The following is a 22,937-nucleotide window of genomic DNA, read 5'->3' as shown; positions in this document are numbered from 1 at the left end:
ATGTCAGGTCATTAATATTTCAGTGTCACTAAATGCAGCAACTATTCTTGAAATGCCATGCCAATAAAAGTTAAGGAAAAAAAATATGGTATCAGTTTAAGCAAATAATTTGTAATCTGTCAGTAAGTTGCACTTTTCATTAACAGTTGTCTGATGCCCTTCTCTGTCTTGTTGGCTCAGAACGTATTACATTTTCTTATTACTCACTCAGCTGATTGCTGGATATAATTGTGCTCCAGATAATAAGATTGTTCTAAGTATAATTACGCATGTCATTCACATTATGAAATGTTTAGGAAAAAGGATAAGTTATGTTGACATTTGGAAACTATTAAAATGATAAATTATCCAGAAACTCCAAAGCTGTGTTTAATGAGAACTAACTTCTGGACTGTTAGCTAGACTGTTGTTTAACTGTAAACTGCATAATGAATGTATTCTTGACTAGTGTTTTATAATTAAATTTGTAAGGAGCTGATTTGTACAAATACACAGTGCGCATTTTTGCATTCTGCAGTGATATTAATTTCATGGTTAATGAAGTTTGCATTCTTAAACTGGTATTTAACAAGGTCTTATCTGTGTGGATTTTGTTGATGTAATGAAAAATCAGGTCTGCTTTCTCACGCCTGCTGGTAGGAAATGCTTCGCATTCTCAAAGATTTCGTGATCACAGCAAAATATATTCCCTACGAACCTTAATATGTTAAATCTCACCGGCATACTGAATATGCGCTTGGAGCTTGCATGACACTGCCTTTGCAGGTGGTGTAGTATATGGATGAGGTTTTAGGGTTTAATCAGGAATAATTAAACTTGTTCACACTGTTGCTCAGGATACTGAAGACCTGTTTTTCTACCACTGACCCTGAATCACACATTTTATATATATTTGTTGTCATAACCTCGTACATACGTTGTCATATGTAATGAATGTTGAGGATGAAAATGTGATAAAATGGATTCACAGTTCAAATTCCTCACAGATCACGTTCATGGTTCAGGTTCTTAGTTCCAGGTGTAAGTTAGTTCACAGGAGTGCTGAGCTAGAGTAGGGAAAGGTCATCCCAAGGAAGGTACTAAACTTGTTTTTTCTGTTGTTCATGGTGCTTTTTTCTCTAGTGGTTGCTATTTTTTTAAATTATCAAATGTTTTTGTAATTTGAAATGTTTTTACTTTGGTCATCTTAACTTCTGTCACATTTTTGGCTACCCCAGATTCTAACACCAACCATTCCTCCTCTTGTAGTGATTAATGTGTGTTGGCTCACCTGAGAGAAGAGGAACACAGTACTATGTTTCCTTGTTTTATCTGGTTGCTGGGCAGTAAATAGAGCTCAGAAGGATTTGGAAAGCAGCTGGCCTGTAAGCTGTGAGGTGCTCAGGACATGACAATTTGTGACAAGAAGTTTATTTGTATACTTCTTCTGTTTGAGAGGTCTCTCCATTGCTGTGCTCCACTGACAGTGTTGAAAGAGATGAACCAATGGAAGTAACTAGAAATGGTTGGTGAGAAGTGAACTAGAGAGAGGAGTTCCTGAATTTTTAAGCGTTTCAAATTTAACAGTAAGTTTTACAGGACTGACATCAGTTTGGTAACTGGTAAAACTTAAGAAATCATTGTCCTGGGCTTCAATGCCTTAACTTGGCCAAATATTGTTTTATAGGTTCATCTTATCAATTTTGGACAGGCTAGCCAGTCAGCTTGAATGAGTACTTACAGAAACAACCTTTGCTTGCTTTTTGTTGTGCCACTCTAGTTATTCCTTTTCCATTTGTCAAAAATACAGATTTCCGCCCCCCGCTCCCCCGGAACAAATTACTTTAAAATTAGAAACTATTCACAACTAACAACATACCTCCTCTGTCTCTAATAATTTTTTGAAGATGTTATGGTCTAAAATTTTAATTCCTTTTTAGAATTATTGTTCTTAATTTCTTACTTGTGCCGGAAAATACCGGCTACTATGCAACTTCTTCCAGCATACCTTTCTTGTTTTGAGGCTGATGGCATGACTAGCAGCATATGTTAGTTTATATGCATAGCGTTTTAATGCTTTCATTGCAAGGCAATTGGAATGTTAGAAGATGAAATAGTCTAAGGAGCTTTAAAATTAAAGAGGGGGGAAAAAAAGAAACCACCCCCCTCCATCTGATCTTAAAAACTTGAGCTTTCTTATGGCAGTGTGTTTTTAGTGCTGGCATTAGGTTTTGGTGTTGTGAAGCTTTTATGAGACTTACACAAATATTAAGAGGTATGAAGCTTTATCATTAAGAAGAATGCTTGTGCATGTGGAAATTATTACATGTTTTCATCTTTATTTCAGAAATGTAATTTATGCAGTAAATACCTAGTTGTTAGATATAACAAAGAAGTCTACATAATTGGCCGCTGACTCTCCTTGCATGATATTTGATTGTGTGTAAAGACACTGTATGAAAGTGGTTGTGTGTTTTTTGTTCTTTTTAAAGCAGTTGGTGTTATGTGAAATGTGTCTTGCTTGCAATTCAATGCTTCGATAGTTTCAGCAGCCTAGGAAGAATGAATCTGGTAAGCAAAGCTATTCAGAATTTGAATGCACTCTAAACATATAGTGTATGTCTGCCTTTGGCCTCCTTGATTTAATAGATTTGCTGTTTATCATTTTCTACAAATGGAAACAGTTTTCCTTTTACATTCTTTTTGGGTATATCTGAACTTACATTTTGGGTTTGCTTTCTGCTTTTGAAACTGCTACAATTACTGGCTTAATTAATATTTTAATGAATGATGAGTGAGTTTGTAGCTGTGCTTTGGCAGTTCTGTCAGTTCCCAAGAGCTGGTTCAAAACAACCGGCTTGAATGACTTAAAGTTCATTGATATCTGTTGTCATACTAATAGCATTAGGAAAGCTTCATGTATTATTGAGTGGTATTGTGAATGCTGTACGTGAAAACGCCATTGCGAATCATAAATTGCTGCTTAGTGAACATTAATATGGATTGATTCTGTTTGTTTTGTACTAAATAATTCATGTTTCCCAAATGGTTCTTATTTTTAATAGGGGAAAAAAAAATCCACTTGAACACAGCAGACTGTATTTTTCAGCTCTCACTAGATGTATGTACTGCATGGTAGGAATGGGCTGTCTGTTTCTCTAGCAACCTACCTTTTTTTTTTGGTAGTTGTTTAATAACACCTGGTTCAGAGTATAAAAGTATTTGCAAGAGGGCTGTGTATTAAACTTCTAAAGCCACTCTTACAAGCACCTTTAGTACTGGAGGCTTAGATTTGCTTTGCTTCAGCTATCTCATACCTGTTGAGAAAATAATAGCATATGCTTCTGTCTCTGAAAGTGCTGGGAAACTGTGGTTTATTATGACCTTTCAAATAGAATACACCTTGACCAAACGGTGCTACATATGCTAAATGCAAAAATAACAAATGCCTGTCTCTGAGGTCAAATCTTGTCTTATAACTTTAATATTTGGATAAATATTTCCTAAATTTCTTAAGCTACTTGTGCTGTTTACCTTAGAGTTCTTAAAGTGGTTACTTGCAACCCTTTATTTTTAGTATTGCTATAGCATTGGCATGTCTTTCAGGAAGTAAAGGGCTAAATACTTTTGTTTACATAGTGCATATTACATGCATTTTCTGACTTATAAAGTGCTGCTCTCTCTGGGGATAGCAAATAGGTTAGCAATTGAGAGTGGGAACTTGTCTCTAATTCTTTGTCTGCTAAGTTATTTAGGTATTTTAAAAGTAAGCTTTACCTTTAAAAAAAAGGGGAAAAAAAACTCAATTACAATGGCTATTGATGTGGCATGTCTGGGCTACATGCTCTGCTAAGACACTTTTGTTTCCTTTATTGACAGCCAAGTTAATGCTTCTGTCAGAACCACACTATCATGTGCTACCAGGATGCATGAGATCAGCCTTGGTGAAATTGTCTTAGACTGAGTTGTATGCGACAGGTAATATGACTTATTTGTGTGTCCCCCAGCCAATCTTTACAAGCTAAGCATTTGGAATTTTTTTTTTTTTTTAGCTTAAAATATGTACGTGTTAGGAATAAAAAGCTCACTGACCTCATGTAATAGATTTGGCTGCCCTTCCTGAAGAAGCAACGTTGTCTGCTTTGTTCTAAAGCTCAGGTAGCAGGTATTTTTCCTGATAATCATTTGTCCTCTCCTCCCCTGCACTGTGAAGGGGAGCTTTACTTTGTGATAGCCATCCACTTAGCTATCACAAATCCTTTCTAGGGACAAAAATTAAAGGTAGGTTTTTAGCTGGCTGTGGAAGCAGGTAGGAAGTAAATGTTTTTACAGAGGTAACTTCCAGTAACTTCAATTCTCCAGTGTTTATCCAGCAAGTACTGCTGCCCATTTGATAAATTATGTGAAATCCAGTATTGGCACATCATTTTTCATCATCTTATGTCATCTGTGTTGAGACAAAAGAGGTCATGAGATAGCTGGGCTTGGCTGATGCTCAGCATTAGCATATTTAACGTTGCAGTAAAACAAAGTCCCTTGGTTTCTGCTCTAACAAGAGTGCCAGTCAGACCCATTTAACTATTGCAAAGTTTTTGCTGCCTAAAAACTGTAGCCACAACGTTGTTCGAACTTCTGCCATTGGAATGAAGAGACTGGGGTAAGAGCTGTAGTTTTGCAGGTACCGTATGGCTGCCCAGACACTGAATCATTAGTCTTATGATGTCCCTGAATAACTAACTAGCTGGGCTATCACACTTTGTGTCCAGTGTTCGTATAAAGTTTCTCTGTGGGCGACTGTCTTTAATGGACAAGTTCTTAATTACACACGTATCTCTACAGAACCGTTGAGGCCAAGCATGCAATGGAATTAAGGAAAGAGGTTGGGTACTTGTATGGCTAATACTGTTTTCTGTCTTACAGAAGTTTTAAAAATCCTTTTGCGAGGAGCAAAGCTGGTGAGCTCATGCACTTCATAGTATGTCACTCTTTAACACTGACTAGAACAAAATTTTCCTTTGAGTGAGTTATTCCATAACTTTCTTCATCATGAAGAAACCGTGGTTCCTCGTATCTTACTCCAATACAGCTGTATCGCTGGATGTAGCTGCAAATCAGTTGCTCTAGTCCGGTATAATTTCTGCTTTAGTATAATTGGTGTCCAAGAGTGTTGACAAGTCTAGCTCATTAAGCAAAAATATAATGAATTTTGGGGTTCTTATATAGGGAAATAAGCAGCAGGCTTTCAGGACATCCTGTATTTGAGCATCTCAGTTGTAGTTAATGGGACATAGAAAGAGAAGGAAGAATTGCAGTATGGCAAAAATTGAATTTCCAAGAACATAGTGCATTTTCTTTTTTGTCTGGAGAATTGAGCAACAAGCCAAAAACACTGGTTCTTTTGGTCTTTTTTGCAATCACAGTTATTACCTCTCTTTAAACACCCACATACCCCCTGTGTTCCTGTTTTTTTTTTTTTTAAACTATTAATATAGGGAGGTGCTGAGCTCATAAGTGTCCCAAAAGCTTTTGGCAATCAAGTGATCTGTGGTTTACACACTTGTATACCTTTTTTTATGTCTTTTTGTAAGGCATCATTTTAGCCCGTTCTCATTAGGCATGTTGTTTCTTGCAAAGTTAATGAAAAAAAATTTCTGTTTTGGGGAAACCTGTAATTTCTTATTCCATCCTTGCTGCTACCAAGAAAATGGGGGGGGGGGGGGGGGGGGGGGGGATAAAGTGAAACTGCAAGACAAGCCTCTTAAAAGCTTTTCTTTAGTGGGAAAGGGAGGTAAGTTCAAACATATGATAAAGATCACAGGTAACATAAAATTCGCTGATAGTTGTCATTCCATGGTGGTGTGAATTTTCCGGAATTATTAGTGTGCATGTGCTTATTCATAACAGACATGGTTCCCACTGTTGTTGTGGGAAAAGTGTTGATACTAACAAGCAGAACAGTGTTTTTGACAGTCTTCCTAAATAGAATTTTAAAAAATTGAAATCTGGCCTGCATATGTAGTTGATTTTACAAGTTTTTTACAGGGTTAGAAATTGCAGGATCAGATTTATGATGCATATGTTCTCCTGATAACCAAATGTTCTGAAAATAGTTCAGTTGTCTGAGAGTAGCCATATGAAATTCTGAATCCGATTCCGAGTTTGGATGCTAATGCCTGGTTTAGCTCTTCAGCTGTTACTCCATACACAGTTAGCAAAACAGCGTCCTACTGGAAACTTTAATAGTTGTCTTGAATGTTGGAAATGATGTGAATTAATATCAAAGTAACCCTGCAGATCACAAGAGTCTTGCACTATGAGGGCTGTGTTGGAGGATCTGTCTGGCTGCAACTTGTTATTCAGGAAGCCCAGCGAAGCCAGCCTGGTGGAGGAGATGCAACACCCTTGTGACAGAACACTGTAGGGAAGCTCAAGCTGCAGCAGATCTCTCACTGTTAAATTCTGTGCATACGTGTGTGTGTATGGTTTTTAGCTAGCCACACTTTGGTCCTTTGGTAATTGGCTCAAATCTGGGAGCTTTTAAGTGTCATATCACAGAAAGATGATTTTTTAGACTTAGACCAATTTTTGTTGGAAGGGACCTCAAATGTCACCTGCTCCCCTTGCTCGGAGCATTCTCCAGGTGAATTTTCAAGGTCTATGAGACTGAAGTCACTGCACCCTCTCTGAGCACCTCGTTGCAGAGTTTAGTTGCTCTCGTTGGAAACTTTTTACTTCTATCATGTTGGAACTTTCCTGGCTGCAACTTGTGGCTGTTTCCTCATGCCCCTTGCCTGTGCGCTTGCGAGAAGGGTCTGATTCCATCCTCGCTGAAACCGCCCACGCACGTGAGCAGGTTTGCATGTGTGATGTGCGATTGTGATCTTATCCTCGCTAACCTTTCCACCTTTTGGTTTTCTTCTTCTGTTTGGCTAGCTCAGCTGTCGCTTTGCTGAGGTCTGATGACAGAAAAGTGTAGGAGGTTTATGAAATGAAACATTTTGTCACAGGCTTTGTCTTTGACCTATTTTTGACTGGAAATATAGGTGAAATTCCAAATTCTCTCGTCAGAAGAGCAGTGTTACTGTAGTACAGCTGCAGAGGACATCAAACATGTTGAATATTCTTTAGCTTATTTTCCTTTTTTTGAATTTCAAATTAATGAGCTAGAGAAATCTTCTTAGATCCTTACTGGGATCAGAAAGATTCTTACTGTGAAATGCCAGAATGTGTGTCTAAGAAATGCAGTAATACATGATATGTAGGAACATTTCAAACATTTGAGTTGGGCCAGTTTTAGGCTGCTACAAGAGCAGCCATCCAGAAACTTGGAGTTCTTGAGTACATATTGAAGTTACTTCACATCAGCAAATATTTCCCATGGGACTTTCTGAGGAGGTGAAGGAGGGAGAGAAAGAAAGGCTGGATTCCAAGTACAGATTCAAGTGTTGCTTTTCATGTTGACAGTTTGGAGAGGTTTTGTTTTATTTATTGTCTCTATTCTTGTATATGGCCTTTATTCTTCCCTGTGAGTCTTCAGTTTTCTGCAATACTGATTGCAAAACTCCTATTTTAAAGTAACTATTAGAAACCCTTCCACAGTACTCTGGCATTAATTATTCCTAGAATTTTAATGAAACGGGAAGACAATTTAATGAACTTGAATTTTGCATTAGCGATACTCTGCCTTATATGCTTATCTGTTATCTGTCCATCTGGCAGCTCACATGCTTGTTGGCAGAAGTGCTTTTATTTCCTTTCCTGAAAAATTCTGGCATTGAATGTATAAACAAGCAGTACTTCTTTCTTCATTTATAATTCAGCATGAAATTCTGAACATTATTAGTTAATTAATATTAAATGTGGTGAATTCTTGCTAGTGTGAGTATAACGCTCCGAATTGAAGCATATGGAGCTGTACCACCTCCTCACCGTGAGAAGCTGGCAGATTGAGATCCATCTGTCAGCTGACACACGCACCAGTGCACGTCTCTGAGTTTACGCTGAGGCAATGCGGGCTGCCAAGAGAAACTGTGAGTGGGGCTGAGAGCATCTACAATCATGACAGATTTTGGGGGAGGGCAAGTGGAAGAAGTGCTTTCCCTCCCCAACTCGATAGATGCTTAAAAAATTTACAGACTCTTTATTTGAAAACTTGAGCTGGCTTTTCATTGCAGAATTAATTTATTAATAGCAAACACACTATGGACCCTGAGCTTACGAGTGTGGTTATTTACAGCCTGTTGCTTTTTTGCTCGATTTATTCACCTCCTTCCCCAGCTGTATACAGCCATACAGAAACCATGCTTCCTTGCTGGGGGAGAAGTTAAATTGCTCTCGACTTGAACCACTGATGTGATAGTATATTGTGCTGGGTAGACAGCGTAACCCAGATACTGCACTGGGGTATGTAAGAAAATACCTGGCAATATCTGGGTATGTCAGAAATACCTGATGTTCACAGACATAGAGCTGCAAGAAACTAGGCTGAGAAAACAACTCTGTTTCATGTGGATCTACTGGGCTTTCCAAGTGTACAGGTACATATGTTCTTCAGGTAGCAACTCCTAAAGCATTTAAACAGATTCTCACTTTGTTTGGCAGGGTAGAAGGTTGTAGTGTGATCGGCTATTTAATATGTTCCCGAAAGACATCTGTAGACGCTTTCAAAGTTAACTCTCCTGTTTAATGTTAACTTAAATGAAATGTTATGTTTTCAGAATTGGCCAGAAAAACACAGACCTTCTGCAGTCTTTTTCTCAGTATGGATAAAATTTGAAATGGTGTCAGTTGAATTGGTTTTGAATATCCTCTTCCAAAATGATTTTTTTGTGAATACTTTAGAGAAAGAAATTAATCCACAGGCTTATACAACTTCGTCATAGTAATAAGAGACAAAAGCCTAAGCTTGGAATTTCCCCACCCCCAAAGTATGTAAATCTTACCAGTTTAATTTCAGTTTTGTCTGCAGAAAAGCATCCTGCACAAACTCCACACTAAGTTGAAACTTCTGTTTCTTGCATTTATTTTGTGATGCTTTATGGCTTCCTGTTGTTGTGCAAAAATGACACTAATTAAAGTAATCCATAGTGTGACTGGGGAGAACTTGTCATAAACAGCAAACTAGTTAACTTAGCTGGATGTTGCTCATTTTTAACAGAAGTTTTATATGTATGGCATGCTGTTCACAGAGAAAACTGCTGGCAAATGTTGCTATTACAACTTTATCTTTGGTATAAGTGTACAGTCTCTTCCTCTTGTCACTTTTTAATTTCTAATGGTCGTATTATATGGGAGTAAAACATGGTTTCTCTCTCTGCTGTCAGAAGCAGTAACAGGACAGACAGTAAAATGGCAAGTTGTTAGCCTGGTGCTCCCTGCAAATGCTGCCCTTCCACCTTGGAGGTGAATTTTTTTTTTTTAAGGCATTCAGGTAATTATATTAATGTTATATTGTATGAGGATGGTTGGCTTTGGGGAGAATTGCCTTACTTGTGAAAAAGTTGATTGGTTCATAAACCAAAACATTTTCTAAAGGCTTGTAAGGTAGGTAAGTGTAACTTATATACAGCATCCTATTTGAAACTTAAATTCATTGCTAATACGTGGAGAAACTGGTTAAAATACCTATTGATATTTTGTGTGACCTATACATGTTATGGTTTGTGCCTTTTAAGACAGAATCTCTGCAAGTTGAAGGGGAGGGGGGGAATTGGGGCTTAAAATGTCTTTTTTTTTTTTTTTTTTTTTTTTTTTTTCCCCTTTAAGAGATAATTTCATCCTTAGTGGAAAGGTTTTCCATTACCCTGTTATCTTCGGTCTGTCTTTGGGGTATATAAAGAATTAGTATCTTGCAGCTGTAACAGAAAATAAATCTGTGTTATGGAATTAGGCCAGATCCAGCAGAGGTGAGGCTGCTGCGGCTCCCTGCCCCAGGTCTGACCTGTGGCAGGGCTGAGTGTGTGTTCCCAGAAGGGAAAAGGGTTTTCTTGCCCAGAAAGAGTTAGAAATGGAATTTCCTAAGAAGACAGGACAAACTGCTGATCAGACAGTACATTTGTATGGACCAGCCACTGTTTATGTATGAGTGACTGTTTTTATCCCCTTATCCCTCTGTTTTCCCACACTTGTTCCTCCATGAGTCATCTAGATACTTCCCTTTCCCCACCTTTGGTTCCTCCCCTAAACAACCCATAGTAAGTCTTGTGCAATCCCAAAATGCTCTTCTCCTGCATCCCATACCTGTCCCATACCCTGATGCGCTGACCACCTCCCTGCCAAAGGTGCTCTGGAGCTGGCTGCCCAGGATGGGTGTCACCCCTGGCTGGTGGGGCTGAGACTCTCCTGAGACAGCCGTCCCTTCCTCTGAGTCCGTAATTTGTGTTCCCCCATCTGCCTTTGGGCTTCTGATCCTCTGGGCTTGTGGGGATGGCCCTGGGCAGGGTATGATTTGGGCTCCCCCTCCTTTGTGGGTGTGCAGAGGAGCTTTCTGTCAGATACCCAAACAATTTGTATTATAAACTGTATCAAGATTGAAATAGTCAAATTTGTCTATTTTTTTGCCTTTGTATAATTGGCATTAATTTTAATACTGGATTTTTTTGAGTTTTTAATATGTTACAAAGTATCAACCTTTTTGTGAAGGGATTATCTGACTAAAAAAATTTGTCCAGGTTGCAATTCAGTTTGCCCACACAAGTCTAATTTGTCATCCATAAAATAAATACACTTTGTCAGAGAATATATTTGTCCTGTTACTAATTCATTTGATTTATTTCTGATGTTATAGATTGCCCCTATATTGTGAGAATACTTTCCAATTCGATTTTTGGTCTCCAGTGAGCAAAAGAAACGGCTTTTTCTAATACCTGCTTTACTATCGGAAATTAAATTTTCTGGATGGGCAGTCATAAAAGCTAAGGCCAATGAAATAGTGGTCGGTAATAGATTATTTTTTCATGTGAGGTATATTGGCAGTCAGACGATGAATCTGTAGAAACTTGAAGGTGACGGAAGGGAGCCGGTCTCTTTAAAAATGTATGCTTAGAGACTGATGCAGTGAAATGCAGTTGTGTAAGATCTAATTTATCAAAGAATGTAACATTTCTGAAAGATGATTTGCTTTCACTTTTCTATACTTTTGTTGGTTTGGGAGTTGCTGATTATCTTCAATTTTTTTTTTTTTTTTTTTTTTCTTCTTAGTAAAACGCTTCAGAGAACCAAAGCATGAAAGACGTCCCTGGAGGATATGGTATGTTTCTGCATATTTTATTCTTAAATTTTTTTTCTTGCATGTTTTAGAAATTGAAGGAATGATTGTATACATATGATGATTAAAAAAAAAAGAAGTGATGACAAGAAATTGGTGACTGACAGTGAGGAACAAAGAAAGTTACCATAATAGATGGGTCAACGAAAAAGTTACCTTCTGTGTGTTTTCCTGCTAGTTTTTTCTTACTGAACGCTTCCAGGGATCTCTACAAAGATGTGCATTTAGACATAAAGCTGAAAGTTGTGCTTTCTCCTGAAGGCAGAAACTTACAGTTACCCTAAGATGCATCTGAACATCTACAAACTTACATAAGCTTACAAGCAGCTCTCAGCTGGGCTTAAACAAAATTCCATGTTCTGTAACTATTGTACTATGTATAAGATAGAAAACAGTATGGTAAAAGATATAAATACATAAGCCATAAAAGAATACAAGGTATAAAAAGTATATTTGTTTTTACTACTTTTTAAGAGTTGTTGGATTGTAGCAATGCCAACATAACCTGTACTAGTTTTGAGACTGGTGTAAGTGTTAAGCTGTCATTCCAGTTGTTGAAGACTTCAGTGGCTTAAATTCATCTCATACAATGCTGCTTTTCATAACTAATCATGACCTTTATTTTATTGAAAAAATAAAAAAATACAAAATCTTTGTGTACTTTCAGTCTACCTCAGCCTGAAATTCTGGGTAGTGTGGTGATAGCCTTTAATTTTTAAGCAAAGAATCTTTTTCTGGGACTTGAGTATTATTATTTATAGTATGGTGTACTGATTAGATAAGTAACTCATTGGCTTCCTGCCTCATCTCCAATACTCTGCTTTCTATGTTGTGCAATGAATGCAAGAGAATAAAGTTTAAGACAAAATTGTCAGGGAGGGGAGATGAATTCGGGCATAAAATGTTGTTTGGATCTGTTGAGGTGTTTGCACATTTTTAGACATGGAAACAGCAGGCAAAATGGGTGTTGGTCTGTATAAAGAACATGCTCTTGCCTGCAGAATACTTGTGACATGATTCCTATATTTAATATTTAATGAAACATCATTGGAAGTTTTGTTTTTGTGCAAAGGATGGTGATAGAAGAATGGTAAGGGCTGGAGTCAGTACTGAATCAGTACCTAAGTGCTTTTTTTATATTTTCCCTGTAAGTAGCAAACTATTTTCTCTCTCTGTCATCTGCTTTGGAGATAATGCTTTCAAGTTTGTAATTCTTTTGCAGTGTGGTCTAAGCTGTTGTACTTTAGATATAACTCAGTAAGACCACTTCATGCTTTCAGGTGAAAAATATGTTGGCTTTTTAGCGAAATATTATAGATAAAGGAATCATTAGCCAGCTATTAAACACCAACAAGCATGTGATGAGGATTTTATTTTTGTCTGTGCCATAAATTTGCTGAAAATGCATAAACGTAAAAGGACTGAAATATCGAGTGAGGCTGGGATACTCATTGTTTACAGGAGGTTATTAAAGACTTAGCTAGGTTTAGTGAGGATTAGCTCTTGGATAATGCATATGATACCAAGAAGATATCCCCAGACTTTAAATTTACAGTGGTAAGGTTTCAAGTTAGTATGATTTGGTTTATTGTTAGCAATATTCAAGAAAAAAAAGGGGCAGAATTTAAAAAGGAACATTGTTAAATAAGCGAAATACCATGACACTTTATCATTCTGGTGTTCTTATTTGAAGAAAAAAATAATAATTGAGATGGAATTTTAATTAAAATAAATTTGCAATGTGTGACTGTGGTGTAAACAGTTTTGTGTGTCTTAAAAACTGTTTTTACTCTATACAGGTTTTTAGATACTTCCAAGCAAGCCATAGGGATGATGTTCATCCACTTTGCAAATGTCTATTTATCAGACCTTACAGAAGAAGACCCTTGTTCACTGTGAGTGTTTAATTTCAGAATAATTGGTCTTTATGGAAGTTCTGCTGTTGAGTTTGGTGGTGTATGTGGATGATAATGCAAGATATAGCTGATAAACCAATTTTCACAGTAAAAATCAATCACTTTCAAAAACCTGTGGTTTAAGTTTAATTAATCAAGGATCGGAGTTCTGCTCTTTTAGTTCATGGCTGGCAGGACCTGGGAAAGCTTTTTCTGGGCTATAGCTATTTTAGACTGTGGGTAAACTCTTACTGCTTCTCCCTCTCCAGTTAATGAATGAGGACTTAGTATGCACATTGTAATATGGGGCTGTTTTCTGAAGGAGGTGCTAGGGACCAAAGAAAATGAATATAAAGTTGTGTACACTGAGCTCGCGCTGCACTGTTCACGGCAGCAAGGCTTTAATATAAAGTCAGGTTGCTTTCAGGGATATTTAGCAAAAATCATTCGTGCTTATAGTTTCTTCTAAAACCTATATTAGCTACTGCAGTATTATTTTCATTTTGTTAAAAGCAGGAAATCTTGCTCAGTACCCAGGCAGTTAGTACAAAAATTAATTTTGCAATGTCACGCTTGGAGCAGTGTGACTAAGTAGATAAACATTTCACTGTAGTATATTAAACCTGAAGATTTTTATGACTAAGACCCCATCAGGCTCTTTACAGGAGCTCCTGAAGCAAATGGTAATTGTACAGGTTTGTTCTTGATAGAGCTCATGCTCAAAGAAGCTTACGCATTCCTGGTAATAGAAGCTGTGAAATTACTTTTAAAAGCTTAGTAATTTGCCCTTTAAAACCAATCCAGTTCCTTCAATGGCATCTGCTCACTGTTGTCCTTTGGTAAACAAAGGAGCTACACAGCTCAAGGAATATGCTTGTGTTGCTTCACAAGCCTGTTTTATTTCCCTTATCCCTCCTCGGTTTCTTTTGTGGTCGTACATGCTATAAATGTGCAAGTAAAACACTGCTTTTCTCTTCCCACCACAAAGCATTTTGGTAGGGAAAATGCATTTATTTTAACACACTAACTGTAAAGTTTACGTTATAGTTATGACAGTTTAAATAATACCAGGCATCATTGTAAGGTTTTCCTTGCTTACTGACTTAAGAATTTCCTGATAGATTTTAAAACTGGCAGGTGCAAATTGCTTTCATTCTATTTTTATATATTAAAGTATATATTCATGTAAGCTAACCAAGGCACGTCTACAGTTGTCAGTGTTTAAAGTGAAAGCTCAATAGTTTATTACAATATTTTAAAATTAAAAATAACTTTGCGCTGTGTACTGAGTTTTCAAAATAAAAGGTTTGCTAACATGTGCGTTCTCTTCTACATGTTTTAATATAGTCTATGTAACTTTATTTTCAAGTATCACTTTTCACATAAGTGTAATGTGACACAGAACAAGTAAGAGGGTGAGATAGAGAACTGTTATTCACTGTTCCCAGGATAACAAAAATTACAATGTGGAGCTGCAGAATTTCTTAGACAAGGGTGCAGGGTCCTCCTTGTTAGCAGAAAAAATAGTATGTAGTATCAGCCAAAGACTTGTCCTTTCTTGGGAAAAATATATCTTAAGTGTGCAAGTGGGTCAAAATTTGCGAGTAAAAGGAAAGTTTCTGTCTGTGACTTTAATAATAATTTTACTCAGCAAATTCAAACATGGATAGTTTTCTGTTCTTTCCTGTTTTGTAGTTTGTGGGTTATTTTCAGAACAAAACCAGAAAATACAGTTTCAGAAAACATTGTGGTTCAAAGCTTGGAAAGAACTGCAATTGCAAGTTGCCATTTGTTAGTTCAGGAATGTAGTGCTGTAATTCAGGCAGGTGTGTGACAATATCAAAGCTGATAAAACATCTGTTAAAACACGTTGACAGATGGATTGTTGTTTGAAGAATTTTAAATAGAAAAAGCAAACAGCACTCTTCCGCAGTGCAGGGTACTCAGCTGGCTGTATGCCGTACACCAGGAGGGCTGTATGAACCCCAGCCTTTTACTCGCTGAACTCTCAGCCAAATGCATTTCTCCGATCGTGGCAGCAACTTGTTGTGTTGTTTGTGCCGGTGCACCGGTTACATGTGAGGAGGGTTAATGCAGTGCATCACAGAGTGAGCGTGCTGCCTACGTGTAGTGAGCTTGATGTGCTTGGGAATATCAGGCATACTCGGCCTGTGCTGTGAGCCGTAATTTGATGTCAAATAGGTGTTGGCACATCTCTTCTCCCTGCTCCCGATGGCTGCCTTCCTGCTATAGACTTAGAGCAGCCCCTTGTGGCCTCAAAATGACTTGTGTAGACTTGTAATTGCCGAGTTTCCTCTGCCAAACACTAAACCTTGATTTTTAATGTTTGTCTAATATGCAGTTCATTATAACTCTGATTTGACACACAACTATTAGAAAATAACTAGCTTTTAGAAAGTTTATGGGTAAGTCTTGGCTGAAGCAAGGTATGTCTCTTCATTTTTATTTTTGAGCTGCTCTTGAACGAGATTTTGAGGGTCAGAACAGCTTCTCCTTTACTGTTTTGAATGCACGTATTCTGTCTTTGCTTTCCACTTTCTGATAATATTTTGTCCACATGGATTTGTCTCTGCAGCCAGCAGAAGCCCACAGGTCTCTGCTTTGGTATTTTTATCCCTGAAGATAAATTCCTATAGACTCTAGACTTTACCTTAAGTATTTGGATTTACCAAATAAGAATCTCAGTAACAGGGATTTACTATGTGTCTTACAGCTGGCTCTTTCTCAGCTGCTGTTTTGTTCAGGTAAAATCGGTGATAGTAAATATACCAAACTGACTTACAAAATGCTCTGAATTTCAGCTGCATCATTTAATCAACCTAAGAATTAATTTGAAACCCATAGTAATCTCTAGTTTCTTGAAGCATAGGTAAAATCCCAGAAGCTCTTCTTGAAACCATAAAATTAGTAGTGCAGCAGTTGTGTGTCCATTGAGGGGTGGGGTGGGTTGGTCGGGGCGGGGGAGGGGCGAGGCTTGTTCCTGATTATTTCAAATGTTCATTGGGCAAGAATTGAAGTGCAAGAAAGTAAATCACTTTTCTTCTTCACACTAAGTAAGTTGAAATTTGGCCCAGACAGTGACTGTGCTCTCTAGGCATGGTATTCTACTGCTCATTCCTCCTTGTTGAGGCTAGCAGGGGGCTCCCTTGAGCAAGAAAAACTGTCTAGTTGTGGTGTCTTTTCCCCTTGGAATGAAAATGTTTTGGGTTGGGTTTTTCACCTTCATATTCCTTGAGGTGTCTTTAAGATAACCTCTTTTTATTCCTTTTCCTTTTATTCCTTTGGTTTTATTCAAATACAGGTTTTCCATGCAGAATGAACGGAGCAGCAGCAAAAAGGAAATCTGGTTTAAATTTAAAGGAGTAAAATGAATATTGGAGTTTATATAGAGTATGAACATAGACACACTAGAGTTCACGAAAATAGAAGTTGGAGCTTAACTTTGAGGACAGAAACAAAATATTGCGACTCTTCTAAAACTATTTAAATTTCAGGCTAACTGTAATTACAGAAATGGCTAAATGATCTCAGTACTCTGGCTTCTTAACATATATACAGATCTTTTTTCAATAGTGGTGTTAAAATACACTGAACTTGTAGAAAATGGACCCTTGCTCCTTGTTTTCTTTTACATTTTTCCTTTCAGGTACCTTATCAACTTCTTGTTAGATGCCACATTAGGAATGCTGTTAATCTACATTGGTATACGTGCAGTCAGCAGCATTGTGGAATGGCAGCAGTGGGAGTCCCTTCGCTTTGGTGAATATGGTAAATGTTTCTGTTCTTGCACTGAAATGATTTTCAGGATAGAATCTCAGAATATTTCAGCTAGTGGTTAACTCATCTTAAAATCATTATACAATGATTATAGTGGTCATTTTAATATTTCACTTGTCACAAGGGCTCTGTTAAGTTCTGTATCTTGGCATGCACCTTCTGTGTTAGAAAGCTCAACAAGTTTCTAATCATTTAGTGAGTTTGGAAAAACGGCTTGAATATTTATTTTTTTAGGAGTGATTGAACAAATTATGATATTGGCTGATCTCATGGAAAAATAACAGCATGATAAATTTACTCTGAAACACTTCTAAATAAATGGTAGCTGGAAGGTCATTTCCTATTAAAGCTTTCACTGAACCACATGCCATTGTCTGAAGATACAGGCTAAGAGTTCTGCCAGCCCTCTGTAAACAACCAGATACTTTCAGTGAAGAGAATGGCAAGATGGCCTGTGCTTGTGCTCAGGTAATGATCACTTGAACTCCTGCACGTAGGGCTTTTATCATTGAGGATAAACTTTGTCCAGGCTAAGGGATAGACTAGTGAAATCACTTTCATGTGAAGTTGTGGGTTTTAGTTTCCATTACGTTTGCCACAGAAGTCCACTGATCTGCAGAGATTGTGGATTTGCAGATGCAGTTGAGTATCATACATACTCAACATCAACATTTAATTCTGTTCAACCTGTTATTTTCAGATTGCTTAGTCTGGCTGGTAGGGAATGGAAGTGCTGTATAGATGCGAAAAATTACATTTGAAGCTCCTTGAGACAGGAGTGGGAGGAGAGGTTGCCTTATGAGAGAGCTATGGCTCTTCATCAGAGAGAAATACAGACAAACAGAAAAACCCCCATGGTTTGGGGAAAAAAAGTTAAAATAATGTTTGCCTAACAAAGTAAAAGCTTTCATAGCAGTTTCATAATTATCATTGGTAGGTTTTTTGCATTTGTAGGTTTCTGTTTTTAATGATCTTAAGTGGCTGACAGAATTAAGAATAAATAAATAAAGGCCTTGCCAAGTTGAGATACTTTAAAAGCTTGGGAAGTTTACAATTAAATCAAATAACATTAATTGCAGTTTGCTTTAATGTCAGAGGTTTAAAATAGAGATGATGATAAGCATCTATCTTAGGAGAAATAACTGCCTATATTATTAGGGCATTTTTTATTAGATTTATGTAGATGTAATGTGTATCTTTTAGAGTACAGTTTATGACCATTTCAGCTGTTTAAATCAGCACTGCCACAACCCTGCTTATCTGCTTTTTTCCCTGCGTGCCACAGTCCAATATTTCCACTCTTTTCCTTGGACTGGTGTACGTCTGACTCTTCAGGGAACTGATTCAGAGAGCTAAACTATCAGAAAATTCACCATATGTAGAAAAGTAAATAGTTCCTCCAGATCAGTCCCCAGACTTAGGTCTCTAAGGGATTAGGTAAGCACCAATGCCCAGGGAAGGGAAAAGGGCAAGGAAAGAGCTGAGACGTTGCTGAGCTACATTTTCTGACTGAGCTTTGAGACCTATTGCCCAAAGTCCCTTTTTCTGATTGTTGATTTGGCTGGAAGCCATTTAAAGATGTTTGAATAGCTTTCAGCCCATATAAAATTGGCTTTCCATTCAGAGCAAAAAAAACTGGTGTATCTGCTACAGTTATAGGTAGGTACTTGTAATCATGTCAAATTAGGAAGACACAAAACCGAGTATAGCATTCTGTTTTTTCTTGTGTAATCTGTTCTCCTCTCCTATTTTAATGTTCTTTTAAACAATAAGCGGTCTATGTGGATGGGAAGATGTGGGGAGTATATTCACTCTCCTGAAATTTCTCGCTCTCTTATTGACTTCCAAAATGAACCTGGTTTTGTTTTAGTTAGTTACGAGGCATCTGTGACTGCAGTAACTAAGCTCTTAAAATCAACAAAAGAACTTGTTACTTGTGTTCTGCTGCGGAGGTGGTCTGCGACTGATCCATTATTGTCATTTTGAATTAGATCTGAAATGCCTAAACTTGTTTATCAAGTATTTCTTCTGTGTGTATGTGTGTATAAGCGATGTGTGAAGTTATGTAAGTCCTCTTTACTTAGTTATTCTTTCCAATATCAGATCATTTTATTAGTGACTAACTTTCTTTTCTGTATCTTCATTAACGTGCTGTCCTGACCTTATTGTGTTGGTTTTTTAATCAAGATCAAGCTGTCGTAAGGACTGTTAAAAAGCATATTGTAAATCTGTGTTTCCATTAATCATGTGGGAGAGGCTTCTGGTATAAAGAGAAGTAGACAGCAGATGAAACTTATTAGTAAAGGCTGTGCAGTAAGTTTAGACCCTATGTAAGAAATCTGTCTAAAAAGGACAAGATGCATTGGATAGTTTGCCGCCTTCTGTTAAGTACTGCTGTTGTTTCTGAAGTGAAATCCCTCATATCACCATTTTATTTAAAATTTTTCACTTTGGCCCCCAGAAAATTGTCTTATTTTTCATAAGATTCTTTAAAATAATTAAATGAAGTAGGGTAGAAGAGGGGACTAAAATTGCAACTGTGTTTAGACTTAGAATTTTGAAGTTACATATGGATGTTTAGCATACATGGGTGGTGAGGTGTCTGTTCATTGAAAAGTATCAGAGACTTTTGGCACTTTATCTGTAGTAGTAAAGTCAAGTCCTCAGCTTGGAGATCAGTGTGATTTCCGTTTGTTTGTAAGTGTGGGAAAACAAACAAGAGACCTCCCCACAACAAGCCTCTTATGATTGAGCGATGTTGTTTGTATTTCTAGAACCTAAATAATCATTTGTCTCAAGTTCATTCTCACTGTGAGCTCATTTCCCTTATTAGCTCTATTACTTGATCCCTGGTGATTCACTACTTGAAGCTGTCACAAAAATAGCAGTGTCCTGCTGGTTTTAAAAGCCTCTTCTTTATATGGAGGATAATTTTTAAGCATAAATGCCTCAAGGAAAGAATGGATACCGAAATATCAGCATTCATAAGTGGTTGTGATTTGTACAGCAAAACAGCACTGCATGCTGGTTTTCGAACAAAGTACCATGACGCTTCCTCAAGGGCTTTTTTATGTCAGAATTTTTAAGTTTATTAGATTTGTCTTCGTATTTCCAGTTTTGTATTTTCAGATTCGTTACCTCAGCAGCTGGATTTTAATAGAAGTGCAGAATCAGTTAATATATTTGAGTATGTAAAGAGGAGAAAAGCAGTCATGATCTGTACTGAAAAGAATGTTCCTCGTGTTCTCCTTCCCTTCTTGTCTTAGGCTGCTTTAGCTGCTGCAAGTAGAAAACAGGTGACTAAATCCCTCTTGGTGACAATGAACTCTATTGGCAACTAAATCATGCTGTAGTCTCTTTGCTTCTCAGATGGCAGAGCTTAGCAATTGTATTTGGTGCATCTTTTCCCTCTAGCTCTTTGTTTGCAACTTGCAGAGCAACTTATAGCCATATAGGGTAGATAGCACTTACTTTAAAACTTTTTAAAATTCATTTTGGAGTAGTTCTGTGAGTTGGCATTTTCTTAAGAAAATTTCTCAGGATTTGAAGAACAGAGAGAAGTTACAGGACAGGAATCACAGGTATTTTGTGCAAGAGCTGTCTATAAACGTGCTTCTACAAAGTGGCTGATGAAAGTAGTATACACTAGTATAGACTAGTTTTTCATTGCCCAGCATTTTCAAAAAATGCTGCTACAATTGTCACTGCTGAGGTTTCAGAATTTTTCAATGTCAGTCTTAATGTGCTTTTCTTGCAGTAACAAGATTTCTACTGATTTGCCAGTTTATTCTAGACATGTAATTTGCACAGGACAGGTATAAAATCAGAATTTGAGAGAGACTGTCAGACACTTTAGAAATTAAGCTAGAGCTTTATGGCTTCAACGTTAACTTTAAAGTTCTAATTTGAGTTTGTGTACTGAATCTTTGAATGTACAAATGTCCCAAATATTCTTGGGAACACTTCCTGGATGTAGTGATATTAACTTCTACTTTTTCCCTTAAATTGCATAGTTCATAAAACTGTAGGAAAAATTTGGTTGGAAAGGATCTCCAGAGGTGATATAATCCAACCTCTTGCTTAAAGCAGCGTTAACTTCAAAGCTAAAGCGGGTTGTTCAGGGCGTGGTCCAGACCAGTTTTTAATTTATCCATGGTTTGAGATTTTAGAATCCCTCTGAACAACCTACTCCAGTGCTTAACCACTCTCATTGTGAAAGCTTTTTTCCTTTATGTCAGAATTGTATGTCCACCCATCCAGTCTTTATCTTCCCAAGTTTTCTACAAGGATGCTATTGGGAGACTGTCAAAAGACTTGGTAAATTCAAAGTAGACAGCATCCTTGTTCTCCCCACTTGTAATTAGAGCTGAGAGATAATTTTGTAGATGCAGTAGGGCACACAAAAATCCTCAAGTAGAATTTAATATACACAACTTCCAATTTCAGTCACATACAAAAAAAAAAACAGCAAAAAAAAAAAAAAAACAGCGCCCCATCCCTGCAAAACATCATGGAACAAAACGTTGAGTAGTGACAGTGCACAATTAATATTAATACAGAGGTGCACAATTAATATTAATACAGAGTTTTTCACAATTTTTGGACGTACAAAATCTCATGTGACAGAGTTAGAATAGTTGCAAAATTGCTATAGCTGTCCTTGCTCTTAGGAATTAAATACAGATTGGAAAAAAGCTTGGAATAAACTTGTAAAGTTTCAATGGTAAGTCTGTAGGTAAAGCTAGATTTTTTTTTTTCATATTTGCTAGCTAATGAAGAAAACTAGAGAATGCTAATAAAAATGTGGAGTATAGAAATTAATTGCTAAAATTTAATTCTCAAATTTAATTCAGGCCTTTATCTTCAGAAGAATCACAGTTGCTCAACTTCAAATTACTGGTGTTTCCTCTTTCAAATTTTCTAACTTTTTTTTTTTTTTTACAACAGAAGCCATGAACTGCAGCATATATGTATAAGTTGTAAAACTTGAGCATTTTAACCATTTTCCTCTTGGAGTATTGAGTGTTGATCACTAGCTCTTACTCTAAAACTCATCTAGGGAGTTTTCTTTGTTTTAGACTCCAGGCTGATTTATCAATTTCTCTTTGTAGCATTTAAGCAGCAAACAGTAAGTCTCAAGACTATTACCAAGTATTAATACTGAAAGCCTTTCAGAAATGTTCCAGAAAAGGAAGTAGCAACTATCCATTACGCATTACAAATACATAAAGGCATCTGAATTTCCATTGCCCATTATTCATCCCCAGGCTAAAAGTTTTAAACTGCCTTTGAAAATGTTGCAGAAGACTATCGTGAAGACTAAAGAGCTAACACCCCTCCTCCAAAGCTTCCTTTTGGTTTCCAGTGAAGTGCTGCTTTAAGCTTACCTGCAAAGCTTGTTAGGCATGCCAATCCTCTTTTTCCTCCACCCCCACCCCCCCTTGCTTTCATAGAGTATAATAGTCTACATAAGTTTTCGTGTTCAGATATTTGTGGTCTTCATTCTGTCCTGGCATATATCTTAATGCACTCAGGTTTTCACTCTGCCACAATGGGGTGCAGCAGAATTTCAAAACCTTTCAGATTGAAACTAAAATGTGATCCTAATTTTTTTGTTCAATTAAATTTTTCATAGCAGCTCTCGAACCTGTTGCCTCAATTATGATTGGTTAGTTATGGTAACTAACTTTGGAGAAAAAATATGTTTAAGGTAGCTTAGGGAGAATAGCAGAAATCATCACGTTTCTACTTAGACTGAAGGGAAAGATGTTTTTCCCCAGCTATGTTTCCCTTAAGTTTTCCCTTTTAAGAAACTAAGTACTTCATGATGGAGGGTCAAAAATAACAATTTGATGAGAAACAAATGTAATGCAACTATATCTGTCTTGCTTTCATCAGACTATGTAAAACAGTGACCATATAACCAGGTACTGCTGAATTGGATAAAGTCCTATTATATTCAGTTTCTAAACTGATAATTTTTGAAAGCTGGGGTGATG

The 22,937-nt window shown here is 37.1% G+C and overlaps 1 protein-coding gene across 2 annotated transcripts in view; it reads left to right on the top strand.

Annotated features, from left to right (window-relative positions):
• LOC309595231 (store-operated calcium entry regulator STIMATE-like) overlaps positions 1-22,937 on the top strand; it is a gene marked incomplete at its 5' end in the record, with an annotated part of 36,980 nt that overhangs the window by 6,875 nt on the left and 7,168 nt on the right. For both annotated transcript variants that reach the window (XM_082321925.1, XM_082321924.1), the window contains 3 exons: positions 11,179-11,227; positions 13,045-13,140; positions 16,808-16,929. In XM_082321925.1, coding sequence (XP_082178051.1) covers positions 11,179-11,227; positions 13,045-13,140; positions 16,808-16,929 — 267 coding nt within the window. The remainder of the gene's footprint in view (positions 1-11,178; positions 11,228-13,044; positions 13,141-16,807; positions 16,930-22,937) is intronic.

Source organism: Platalea leucorodia (genome assembly GCF_965183815.1).
Source record: "Platalea leucorodia genome assembly, chromosome: 9".
Taxonomy (NCBI): Eukaryota; Metazoa; Chordata; class Aves; order Pelecaniformes; family Threskiornithidae; genus Platalea; species Platalea leucorodia.
This window is presented reverse-complemented; position numbering and strand designations above follow the sequence as displayed.